Genomic DNA, 12,899 nt, shown 5'->3' on the forward strand with positions numbered 1-12,899 from the left:
GTTCTTTCCAAATGTCCCTCTCTCGGATGACCTTCATTCCAGCGCAGATGGATAAACATGGTTTTTATGTGGAAAGAGCTTTTTGACTACCTGGTATATGTCAGGATTGGCTCTTCGAAGGTAGCTAGCTCTGCATGGCAAGTTCTGCCGGACAGAGTGAATTAGTTTATTTGAGTATACACCTTCCCTCGCTGCAGAGAGCTTTGAGTATCCTGGATCATTTCACAGATTTCAATTAAAAAGACAATATTTGTCTCACAGCCAGAGGGAACGCATTCAGCATTCAGCATTCAGCATTCAGCAATCAGCAATATTCAGAAATCAGTGTGTGACTGAACTGGTTTGCCTTTTACACAAGGAACAAGCTGCTTTCATTGTTTGCCAAACATGACAAATGCTGCAAACTATTGGTAAGCAAATAGTAGTTGGTACAGTGCATACCTCTTACACTTGTATCATTTTTTTCATGACCCGCTGTCAACTGCTTTCACATCAGAAGTTGCAAACATTTCACTGTATTTCAGGTTAACTGAAGGCTTATTATTTGGGTAGGTGAAGGAGAGAAAGCCACGGTATTCTGCACTCTTTTCTTCTGACGTCCGTCCATTTAAAACTGCTTGTGTTTGTCACAGGATTGTGATTACTTCCACGTGGTACACCGTAAAAGGCTGCTATCTTACACAGTGACCTGCAGCTGAGATAGAGTGGAGGGCCAGACAATGGTTAACTAATACATGGAAGTTTGCTCTCAATAGCTAACATCAGAGGTTTATGTAAGGCCTTGTCCAGTGTCAAACACAGAGAGTCAGAACGGTGAGATGAAGGTGACGTAAGCTGTGGACGATGCCCTTCTCGTGCTCTTAGTGAGTATAAACAAAGTTCAGTTGCAGAACACCTCCCTGCTCACTTATTATGGGTGTCTCAGGGTAATGATTAAGACAAGTAAATGCTATTAATGTAAATATTAATGTACTGTCTGTCTACCATTTTTATGCGTCTGTTTTTTCCAGACCACTGCGCCTTAATCGATGGAATCATTACAGTGCAAAGTTTGATGGCAGATGACTGTGTGATGGCCCAGTGCCAATTAGGCCAATGATGAATACATCATTTCTAGTCATACTATGCCTCCCTCTTTGGTTTACTTTACGCTGTTTCTTCACTTCCTCTTGTGCAATTTCATTGGTCGAGAAAGGTTAAGACATGTCAAATTTGACTTCCGTATGGAAGTATGGAGGGCATAGGTTCAAATTACATAACATGGAAAGAAAAATGCTGTTTTTTTTCCCATTTTGGAACATTTTCTTGCGTTCGTAGCTCTTATCTGCAATTTCCTAAGTAACAACATCAAGCCGCAATTTTTATTTTGGCAAGGCAGCATGCTGACGACCACTCACCATCTCTGATTTATGTCGGCCAGGCAAGTTGATGCAGAAAATGACCAGCGCAATGAATCTCTGCTCTGTATTTGTTTAGTTTTCCTGCTGGTTACGTTCCAAAAAAGCTTCTGTCACAGTTAATCATGAATGTCAATGATGAGAACAATACTATATACATGGTATACAGTAAACAGTCCTTTCACTGCAAATCTGAACTCTGTTATCATATGCTTTATAGTAATAAAATGCATTGAGGCCCATCATTACTGAGCCTTGCTAGAGATAAGCAAAATACCTAAATCAAGCTCTGCATAGTCACGCTTATCAGCTTTGTCCAGTGAAGAAAAATAATGAGGGTTAATACAGTTGATATCTTTTTTAAAGACCTACTCTATCTAATGCGTGTCTTTTCTCGTCAGGACGATGCTCGCCAACTGTTTGCCCTGTCAGCAGCAGCAGAGGAGCAGGGCATGCTGCCAGACGACCTGTCCAACGTCATGCAACGGCTGTGGGCTGACGGCGGCGTCCAGAGCTGCTTCACACGGGCTCGAGAGTACCAGCTCAATGATTCAGCAGCCTAGTGAGTGCCATAATGACATCAAATAACATCAAGGCTATTATATGGATCACTGAGTTTCAAAATTATATGTGGATTATTATGCACAGAAAACATTGACACCAGACTTTTGCTGGTAATGACATATCAGAATGATGTATTGATAGAAGTTGGGATAAGGCAGTAAAAATATGTGTAAATTGCAGTTGATTTTAAAATAGAAATTTCTCATTATGGTTTGAGGGGCAGAGCAGGAAATGTTTCTGTAATAATTGTATGCTGTTCACCCTGCATTTAGAGCAGGGATGGGCGATGCCAAACTTTATTAATTCAATACGATACCGATAATTTTTGTAACAATTTTAACAATATCAGTCTGATCATTTCTTTTTTCAAAAATATTGGTCATTTAAAAAAAAGAAAAAAAAAAGATCATTACATTCAAAGACAAATCACATAACACACACCGTCCATTAATAACCCAGTTATTACAAAAGCAAATATGAGTACAATTAAATAAAAATGTAGAAACACTATGATTAAATAATAAGCCTCCTTATAACTTTCAGGGTGTGTTGTTTTTCAATTTTTGAAGAGGTTACTCTTGTTGCTGTATGTGACACTTTACTGTCACAAGTAGTGCATCTTGCTGTATTTTTATCTGCAGGTAGGCTACAAGTAGCACCACCACCCTACGCTTCAACTGCCGTTCTTTCACGTTTGATGTGAAAGTGTGCGCCGCTGTGCGCTAGGTTCTTTGGTTTCTACAGTCATGTGACACAGGCCAGCTAAATATGTCACAGCTGTTTCGGCACAAACATTATATGAAAGTACTGAAAACGTTTGTAAGTAATGCAGCCATCCACATTTGTATTTATTAGGGCTGTCATCAATTGCAATTAATCGCATGATTGTCCATGATTAATCGTGATTAAACACACATTTTTTATCCCTTCAAAATGTACCTTAAAGGGAGATTTGTCAAATATTTAATACTCTTATCAACATGGGAGGGGGTAAATATGCTTTCTTTATGCAAACGTATGTATATATTTATTATTGGAAATCAATTAACAACACAAAATAATGACAAATATTGTCCAGAAACCCTCACAGGAACTGCATTTAGCATAAACAATATGCTCAAATCATAACATGACAAACTCAAGCCCAACAGGCAACAACAGCTGTCAGTGTGTCAGTGAGCTGACTTAACTATGACTTGCCCCAAACTGCATGTGATTATCATAAAGTGAGCATGTCTGTAAAGGGGAGACTCGTGGGTACCCATAGAACCCATTTTCATTCACATATCTTGAGGTCAGATGTCAAGGGACCCCTTTGAATATGGCCATACCAGTTTTTCCTCACCAAAATTTAGCACAAGTTTGGATTCCTTATGTTTTCTAGTTTTATATGATACCAGTATCTTTACTCTAGCTTTAAAACTGAGCCAGCTACAACCTCCGGAAGATGAATTGCGCTAATGCGTTAAAGAAATTAGTGGCGTTATAACAAATTTGCGTTAACGCGTTCTCATCCCCCTTTTCTGTTTATTTCACAAACACCATATACTCTCTGCTTTAGTAGTTTAAAAGTTTTCTCTGCTGGATTCAGTTTTATCATTTCTCATATTGTGAAAAGGCCATTTCTCAGAATCACAGCACTGGCAGTGGAGAAGGTACAGGTCAAGAGCAGCTGCAGTTATTAATAGTGAAGGCAAGGCATCACTGTGTTGTTTAACCAGTGGCTTTCACTTTTAAAACCAGTCGCGTCTCTAATCTGCAACAACACAGCGACCTCAGCCTCTCTCAACAGGTCTTAATCACCCTAATGACCCTCATTTCTGAGCACTCAGTGTTTTGGCCGCGTTGTTATCATGTACCAGTATAATAACACGGAGAGCACGGGGTTATTGTGAGAGGCTGCTGGTACGAGGTGAGAGGTGGCTATCACTCTGACCCTCTGGGACGAACTGCTGCTCTGAAATGGAGATCCAGTGAAAACAGAGAGCCTTTAGCTGCGTTCCCCACCAGCTGCAGCAGGCATTAACTGCACTGATTTCTGTTTAATACACAAGGCCTTTGATAAAACTATGACACCGTCCAGAATGTGCTGTAAAAAAATATCAGGGGAGTGTTAAGTCTTTCACAAATGATTGCTTTGCAGCCACTCTGCAGGCTGTATTTAACTTCCAGGGGGAGTGATATTGTTCTCTGTTTGTGTTGGCCGCTATAATCATAACTTCACCATCTCTGCTTCACTGCTCTCGTTAAAGCCGAAGGAACCTGGAAGCATACCGCTAACGGGGCCTCACATTTAGTAGGTGGGAGAGGGGACAATGTACGATGTTTCATCGTGGCTTTGCAGAGCGCCGAGAGAGTCGGTTGCTATAAGAGAGGACTAATGAGTCTGGCACTAGACCATGATCCATGTCTGAGCACCTGCTGAGAGCCAGAGAACGGAAGGGATGGATAAAGAGAGAGAGGGATGGTTCAGAGACTTCTCTCTTCTCTCTCACTGGTTTGATAGAAGGGGCCATGTACTGTACACTCTGGAAATTATTATTAATCATTATTTCAGGAAACGAGACCTTTTCACACGTCTGGGTGTATAAAAATGAAATGGTCTCTCTTCTCCTTACACCGTAATTGTTCTGTGTGCAGCAATATGAAGTCTATTATGGTCCCACACTAGATCTCTGATGATTGTTTACTCCAGTGACAGAATAAACACGGTGAAGCGGTTATAATCTCTTGTAAAACTTTATCAAACAACCATTATTTTGCCATCGATGATTCTCTGTCACACTGCTTTCCTTATTAGAGTGTAAGCCGACCAAATTCAATTAATCTTCAAGGCTTATAAACCCAAATGGCCAAATCAAGCGGTGTTACAATATCTGATGTGTGGACTACAAAAGCAGCCTAAAGCTCTCTCTGTGGGGAGCAGGATAATGATTAAACTGTCAGACACGTGGCACGAAGTAGTGGTGGTGCAGAGGCTCTAATATCTACACCCGGGCTGTGGCTTGTATGGGATTACATCCAGCACCGACACTTTGTTATTCAACAACTTTTTTTTAATGCGGCTGAATATTATATGTTTGGCCTTTTGTGTGTCTCCCATGGTAACATCTTATGTGTAAATGTTGATTGCGGGCTTGTATTTATTGCTTTTATCAGACTTTAGGCATGCTGGCCTGAAGTCAGGTTCTCTAATATCATAAATCAATCGTGGCTGTCGTAGTATATCAGGCGGTTTAAACAAAAGTCACTGTGTTTTGTGCGTGTGCATGTGAAAAGACTAGCACGTGTTTACGTCGGTGACCATACAACAGGATTTTGTGACTGTTGACAAAGTTCACTAAGAAAATGTAATCAGAAAACACTACAGCTACCAGAAATATTCCTTACCATGCTTTATCTATTTTGCTGACCTTGCACAACTTGCTGTTGATGCTTTTCTCCGTGGCTGGAATAGTGCAGTATGTGATATTCATCTTTACAATCTCTGTATTCAATAGCATGGTTGGTTCTAACGGACAATATATTTTATCCTCCAACTAGATTTTGGGTGGAGCTGTTTCCTATCTCTTAAAGATAACATTGATAACATTCAGCCACTAGATGTTGCATTCTCCCTCCCCCGTTCCATTGCATTCACTTCACAACAAGTTGTTGCCAGTTCGTTGCACAACCTGCATATTTTATGGTCGAGTGAAGTGACTCAGACATTCATGTCAAGTAATGAATCTTTGGTGGTAGGTGTACGCAGTATCTCTGCTTATTTTTCAGCCGGCATTGTGTATACCCACTTCCCTATACCGCTCTGATTCGCATCTTTGTTATATATTGTTTGAGGGAACTCTAACGTTAGGTAGCTGGACGCAACCGTCACTAATGCTAACGTAGCTCCTCGGGGATCGAAGCTGTTATTTTTCTAATTTTGACCAACTAGCCAGTGACAACACGTTAGTTAAGGTTGTAAGGACTATGGCTGTTGGTAGTTGTCGTTGTTGGTTTTGTTTAAATATGCCAAATTGTAATTTTATGGATTATTGTTGTTCGGACGATTAAGCTAAGAGCTAATATTTGCTAACGTCAGTGACGACACAGGGACACCACGTGGTACCAACGTCGTTATACTCTTCCATAGATAAAAACAAAACATTCATTTTGGAACCGTCAACATTTTTGAAATCATTAATTAACAATCGTTTTTTTTTTTTGTTTTTTTTTAATGATTCATCTACATAAAAATGTTATCAATTAGACCTTTAAGGCATTCAGAATGAATACAAAGTTTCAGAACATGTTTCCCACAAATGCATTGAATAAAAATGTACTTTTATGGAATGATTATTCATGATTCCTTAAAAAAAGGTGATAAGTGAGGTGAAACAGGGTGAATGTGTGAACTGTTATGGAGGTAAAGCAGCAGCCTTGTGTTGTTCTGTGACAGCACATCAACTCATGACTGTAAATATGAACCTGACTGTGCTGCGGGGACACAGTGCTGTTAGAGGGCCAGCATGAGGCACTTCTCATGCCTGCGTGAAGGAACAGATGAGACTTTTTAACCCGAAACAACCCTTACACCTTACCTCAACACAACAACTTAAGATCCCTTTCTCTCCGCGAGGTTCCAGGACACACGGTGCTTTTTATTTAATCTATCTTGTTTGTGTCCGTGTTCCCATCAGCTACCTGAATGACCTGGAGAGGATAGGCAAGCCAGATTACATCCCCACACAGCAAGACGTGCTGCGGACCCGAGTGAAGACCACCGGCATCGTGGAGACGCATTTCACCTTCAAGGACCTGCACTTCAAGTAAGATCCCCCTTTTACAGTTTTTCACTCAACTGCTCATTTTGTGAAACCAGTGTGCAAATCAGTTTATATTGTGCAGCTCAACATTTCATGTCACCTGCAAACGGCCATACCCTACTAATTTACACATGAAATCACTGCAAAAATGCAAATTCTTACCAAGTATATTTGTCTAATTACTAGGGCTGTCAAAGTTAATGCAATAATAATGCATAAATGCCAAATTTTTTTAAAGGCGCTAAATTCTTTAACGCAACTCAAGTTTAAAGCTAGAGAGTGAAGATACTGGTATCATATGAAACTACAAACCTAATGAATCCATCGGTACCAACACTGTCATACGAGCTTGTCGCGAATAAGGTTAAATAACGCTCCAAACTTGCGCTAAATTTTGGCAAGGAAAAACTGTCATGGCCATTTTCAAAAGGGTCTCTTGACCTCTGACCTCAAGATATGTGAATGAAAATGGGTTCTATGGGTACCCACGAGTCTCCCCTTTACAGATATTCCCACTTTATGATAATCACATGTAGTTTTGTGGAAGTCATGTCAGCATGATTTGAGCATATTTTTTATGCTAAATGCAGTACCTGTGAGGGTTTCTAGACCAAATTTGTCATTGTTTTGTGTTGTTAATTGATTTCCAATAATAAATATATACATACATTTACATAAAGCAAGCATATCTGACCACTCCCATGTTGAAAAGAGCATTAAATACTTGACAAATCTCCCTTTACGGTACATTTTGAACAGATAAAAACTGTGCGATTAATCACGATTAACTATTTTAATCGATTGACAGCCCCACTAATTACTAGTCAAAATATCTCATAACACTTAATGTAAGACACAATCACCTAACAAGTAACATTTCAGTGACTTGTTTTTAGACAATGCATCTTGAATATCTTAAGTGACAAAATACTACTTTTGAGCATCACAGGGTTATTACGACACACAGCTCTTCCTAATACATGTACTGGTGAAATATAGCTCAAAATGAGTTTTTTTTTTTAGCTAATTTCAAGATCTCTTTTTATCTTGAAAGGCCTAATTACAAATTATTTCAAGTAATCTCACCAAGACACTTATTATTTTTTACTTATTACAAGCGAAAACACCTTGTAATCATTTTTTAAACTTATTTTTAGAGTGGCTTTGGCGCTATTTCACACAGCAAAGGACATATACTGTATTTAATAATCATCATCTAGTAACTAAACTGATCAGAGAGGGTGAGATGTTTTCAGGACTCAGCAGGTTACAGCAATTATTTGATTTGGCTCAAACTCGCCACCTGAAGTATATCAACACATTTCTGTTTGAATAGTTCTGACGGTTGCCTGAAATATTTTTGCAGTAATAATACAAGTCATTAGAAAAGCAGTGAAACACATTTTGATCTCTCAGACGTTCTCAATGCAGCACCGTGTTATTATTTGAAGATAACGGTACTCAGATTTGAAACTTTATGAGAAAGCAATCAAAAATGCATATCTCGTGAAAATATCAACTGCTGTTGACAATAATGATCACCAATGACCGTCGGAGTTTGCAGACTGAGGAAAATGACTCTGTGTGTGTGCGCTTATGAGTCATGCATTTATGTTTGTACTAAGAATGTTCTGTGTGTTTGCTTCTCCTTTTTGGAAAGTCAATAAAGTTTACAGAAAGGAAAACATTTGTTTTCCGATTTGTGAAGTTGCGGTCTCATTTTAGGGTTCAAGATGTCTTTAACCCAAACAGATCATCCCACTCAGTCCGGTTACAGTGGGATCGCTCACACAGAGAAACAGAAGAGGGGAAAACCTCCAGTGAAGAACAAACCCATAAATATGTGTGACACATAAACAGATGTTTCTATCCCACACAACAACAATATGCATATGTGTGGTGTTTTTGTAACTGAGTGGTTATCACAGCAGGATTACGCATATTCATTATGAAAACATTTATTATGGAATACAAACTTATTATTACCCCTTTAGTTTGTTTCTTTGAATGCCACTCTTCAGCCATGCTTCTCAGAAGTTGTCTTGTTTTTACAATGTAAATGTTTTGTCATTGCTTATACATATATTCCCCATGGAGATAATGAAATCTGGAGTCAGCCCTCAGACCACACGCAAACACGTAGTCTTTTATATCTGATGGAGACGTTAGTCACTACTAAGGCTTCGGAAACAACAGAGGAAATTGTTTGTGAGACAGACTTCACTTCAGCTGCTTTAACTAGACAGTGGAAATGAAAAGGTGTTTGTGCTTCTGTGCCTGCTGTGTGTCCGCATGTAATAAGCCTCATATTTATGTCTTGATTTATTTTATTTCTCTTTGGAAGACATAAACCAAATCCATCTAGCACATGTTTACCTCCAGCACCTCCTCAGTGCTGCACTGCCGTGATATATTTAGCCTATGTAAGCAGCGCTGGAGATGAGGTAAACAGTCTAAAGTGTGTCACTGTTATAATGAGCTCTGCTTGCTCAGCGTAAAACTGGCCGTCCACGGGAGTCAAAGTTGCGCTGTAATGAACCAAATTCTGCCAAGTGAAAACTGCTTAGCAGGAAGAATAAGAGTCTCTCTGCGATGCTACAAATAGCTTCACTCTACCTTTAGCTAAAAAGCTTCAGGATGGCACCGTCCAGATATCCAGCATCCTCCCTTCATCCATCTAGGTACCCTCCATCTTCATGAATAAGTCATATAGGAGCTTAGTGAGAAACCTGCCGCTGCCATGCCTCAACCTGCCTTAAGGCCGCCTGTTGCCACAGCAACTGCACTGAACCAAAATGCCAACAAATGCCAGGAAAAATGACAAGGCCAGTGCAGCGAAACACCCTGCCCCGAAGAGAGGAAGAGGCAGACATGTATTCACCGTACAGAGAGGCAGAGAGCACTCACGTTTCCAGAGGGAGACCTTGAAGCTGCTGTCTGTCTGTCTGTCTGTCTGTCAGCATGAAAAAGTGTTGTTTCTCCTGCGCTCCTCAGTCCCATCCGCTCTCCCATAAAAATGGCATGTTTATACTGTGTGTGTCTGCGCAGGATGTTTGATGTTGGAGGCCAGCGGTCGGAGAGGAAGAAGTGGATCCACTGCTTCGAGGGAGTCACGGCTATCATCTTCTGTGTAGCCATGAGCGCTTACGACCTGGTCCTGGCTGAGGACGAGGAGATGGTGAGATAAGCTTACACTCCTTTCATTAAATAAAAAAAAAAAAAGGCTTTGCAAGCGTTTTTGCAGTAGAGCCCATTCCCAGGATAATTTAAATGGGGAGGAGAGATTGGAGTTCCAGTGAACTCATTTCCTTTATGTGCCCTTGTTGTGCTCTCTAATAATCTCTTCATCTCCACATTTTGTGCCCGTTCCACCCAGAATCGGATGCACGAGAGCATGAAGCTGTTTGACTCCATCTGCAACAACAAGTGGTTCACAGAGACGTCCATCATCCTGTTCCTCAACAAGAAGGATCTGTTCGAGGAGAAGATCGCCCACAGCCCTCTGACCATCTGCTTCCCCGAGTACACCGGTACAGTCTGAACTTCTCCATACAACCACAGGACAGGGACAACTCATTGACAAAACTATGTTATTTTAAAACAAGTCAAATATTCGGTCAATAGGGTGTGATACTTCCACTTGTTCTTCTTTGTTCCTGTAACAGACTCATAAAACAAGGCCAAATCCAGCCCCCGTTTGTGCCTCTTATGTATTACCATCACATTGAAGATAAGCATCTGTTTCTCTGAAAAATATTTACCCAGCAATCTTTGAAAAACACACAAGCTTGTTTCACAACTCTTAAAGGAACAGTGTGTAACATTTGGGACATCTATTAGCAGAAATTGAATATAATATTCATAACTATGTTTTCATTAGTGTATAATCACCTAGCTTACAATGAGCCTTTCATATCTACAGTACATAGGGAGCGGGTCCTCTTCAGGGATTCCGCCATGTTGCTCCACCATGTTTCTACAGTAGCCCAGAACGGAAAACCAAACGCTGGCTCTAGAGAGAGCCTTTCACGGTTTTACGTTACCTGAAGGCCACCGTAGTTCTCTGACATGCTTGTGAAATTGCGGTAACGTGAGCCGCAGAGTGTAAAACCGTGGCACCGCCACGTAGTAGTGCTGTTATGGTAAGGATGGCCTCTGAGCGGGGTGAACTGCGTTACCACGGTTTTGCAATCGGCAGCTCACGTTACCGCAGTCTTGGAAAGGGAGGAGTGAGCGAAGGGGTACTCAGTTGGTTGAAATCTGCAACCACACCACTAGATGTCACCAATTCTTACACACAATGCTGTTCTGAAAGTATTTCCCAAATTTTTAAAGACTCTTTTAACCATCTGAATGAAAACATATTGTTCACTGCATGATGAAATGATTTTGATTTACCCATTTCTTTATTTGCGACTATATTTACTAATCCAGGTCTCCTGAAATTACCTTTCCTATTTTTGTACAACACAAGAAAAATATCAAACCATTTTTTTGTATGAAAATGTAAAATAATGGGAAATAGCATCAACATAGACAAATATAACCGGTGGTAAAATGTTTAAGAGTGTAAATTAAGCAAAGATGTGTCGCTTTGAGCACCAGTCTTTGTTTAAATTAGGAAACTAGTTATATAAAGTTATATTTTTTCATTCAGATGGTTAGAAGGGTCTTTGAGGATTCTGGAAATATCTCTACATCAGCAGTAAGTGTTGTTAAACATGACTTGGTAGTTGTTCTTCAGAGAAACAAATCTATTATCTACGTGACTCAAATGTAATGGTGATACAAGAGAGGCAAAATCAGGCATAATGAATCCAACATTGTGAAACCGTCTGATCACGTCAGCAGACTGAAGCTCTCCTAACACTCTCTGTCCCTCAGGCCCTAACAAGTACGAGGAGGCCCAGGCTTACATCCAGACCAAATTCGAGGACCTGAACAAGAAGAAGGACACCAAGGAAATCTACACCCACTTCACCTGCGCCACCGACACCAAGAACGTGCAGTTCGTGTTCGACGCCGTCACTGACGTCATCATCAAGAACAACCTGAAGGACTGTGGCCTCTTCTAAAAAACACGTCTGAGAAAGAGTCAAGGTGAGTTCAGAGATTCGGCGCTCTAACGGGTCACACAACATGAAGCCTTGTGTGAAATCACTGATTGTATGTTCTTGTGCTTTATCAGATTACTTGAAGAGTTGTGATGACCATAAAGAAAGGGGGAATATACACACATCATGAATGACTGCACTGGCCAACCACGATTTCTGCTTTGATCTGCTTTTTATAAAGACACCTAAGAGACTGAAAACCCGACGGGCCTCGCAGAATTTCAACGAATGCTGATCCGGCCGCTCGTATCGTTAACTCTTTGGGCTATGACCACAAAAATCAACATTTATTATTGTATTTTTGTTCTTTTTTTTTTGTTCTTTTTCTTTATTTTCAATTACTAGAGGAGGCAAAGGAAAACTTTTTTATATAAATGCATTCATTTTACTTTTAGAAATTCTGATGTGCAAATTATTAAACTTTTAATCACATGAAGCTTATTTTTTAAGAAATGAAGCACAGGCATGGACATAAAATATGATTGATAAAGGAAAGTGCTTTTTTTTATTAATAATGTTTACATAAGTTCATCATTCATAGCCAAACCGTATATTGTTCTGCATGACTCAACATCGCAAATATTAGCTCTGTAATCTGCACAAATTATCTAACATTCCTACAAAATGAAAATAAAAAATATTAAAACGTTGAAAAGGAAAAAAAAAAAAAAAAAAGCTTCACATGCAGTGGGAAATTATGGCGAAATTCTAACTGATATTTAAAGTATGTGTACCTAACATCCTATCACTTTTTATAGTACCATTTCCATGTCTGTTGCAGTATGTTTGTGCCTTGACTTCTGTTTACAACCAATTCCTAGATATGCTTTCAGTACTGTTTGACCTACTGTGCGTCTATATTTTTCTTGCATTTTTCTGCTTAGCACCTATGAATATATAGTGATTATTAATGAGAGACGAAAATCTAATTCAGAAAAAGGTTAGTGTTTTTTGGTAAATATTAAAATGCTTTGAAAGTCCTATATGATTTAATTTAAATAAAAGTAGAGATCACCTGA

The 12,899-nt window shown here is 39.7% G+C and overlaps 1 protein-coding gene across 1 annotated transcript in view; it reads left to right on the forward strand.

The window, feature by feature from the left end:
* The window catches only part of LOC119488332 (guanine nucleotide-binding protein G(i) subunit alpha-2-like), a 65,632-nt gene extending 52,733 nt beyond the window's left edge, over window positions 1-12,899 (forward strand). The window contains exons 4-9 of the mRNA XM_037769903.1: window positions 1,799-1,959; window positions 6,641-6,769; window positions 9,815-9,944; window positions 10,143-10,296; window positions 11,651-11,866; window positions 11,955-12,899. Coding sequence (XP_037625831.1) covers window positions 1,799-1,959; window positions 6,641-6,769; window positions 9,815-9,944; window positions 10,143-10,296; window positions 11,651-11,841 — 765 coding nt within the window. The 3' untranslated portion in view covers window positions 11,842-11,866; window positions 11,955-12,899. The remainder of the gene's footprint in view (window positions 1-1,798; window positions 1,960-6,640; window positions 6,770-9,814; window positions 9,945-10,142; window positions 10,297-11,650; window positions 11,867-11,954) is intronic.

The sequence above is a fragment of the Sebastes umbrosus genome, chromosome 1 (genome assembly GCF_015220745.1).
Source record: "Sebastes umbrosus isolate fSebUmb1 chromosome 1, fSebUmb1.pri, whole genome shotgun sequence".
NCBI classification, from domain to species: domain Eukaryota; kingdom Metazoa; phylum Chordata; class Actinopteri; order Perciformes; family Sebastidae; genus Sebastes; species Sebastes umbrosus.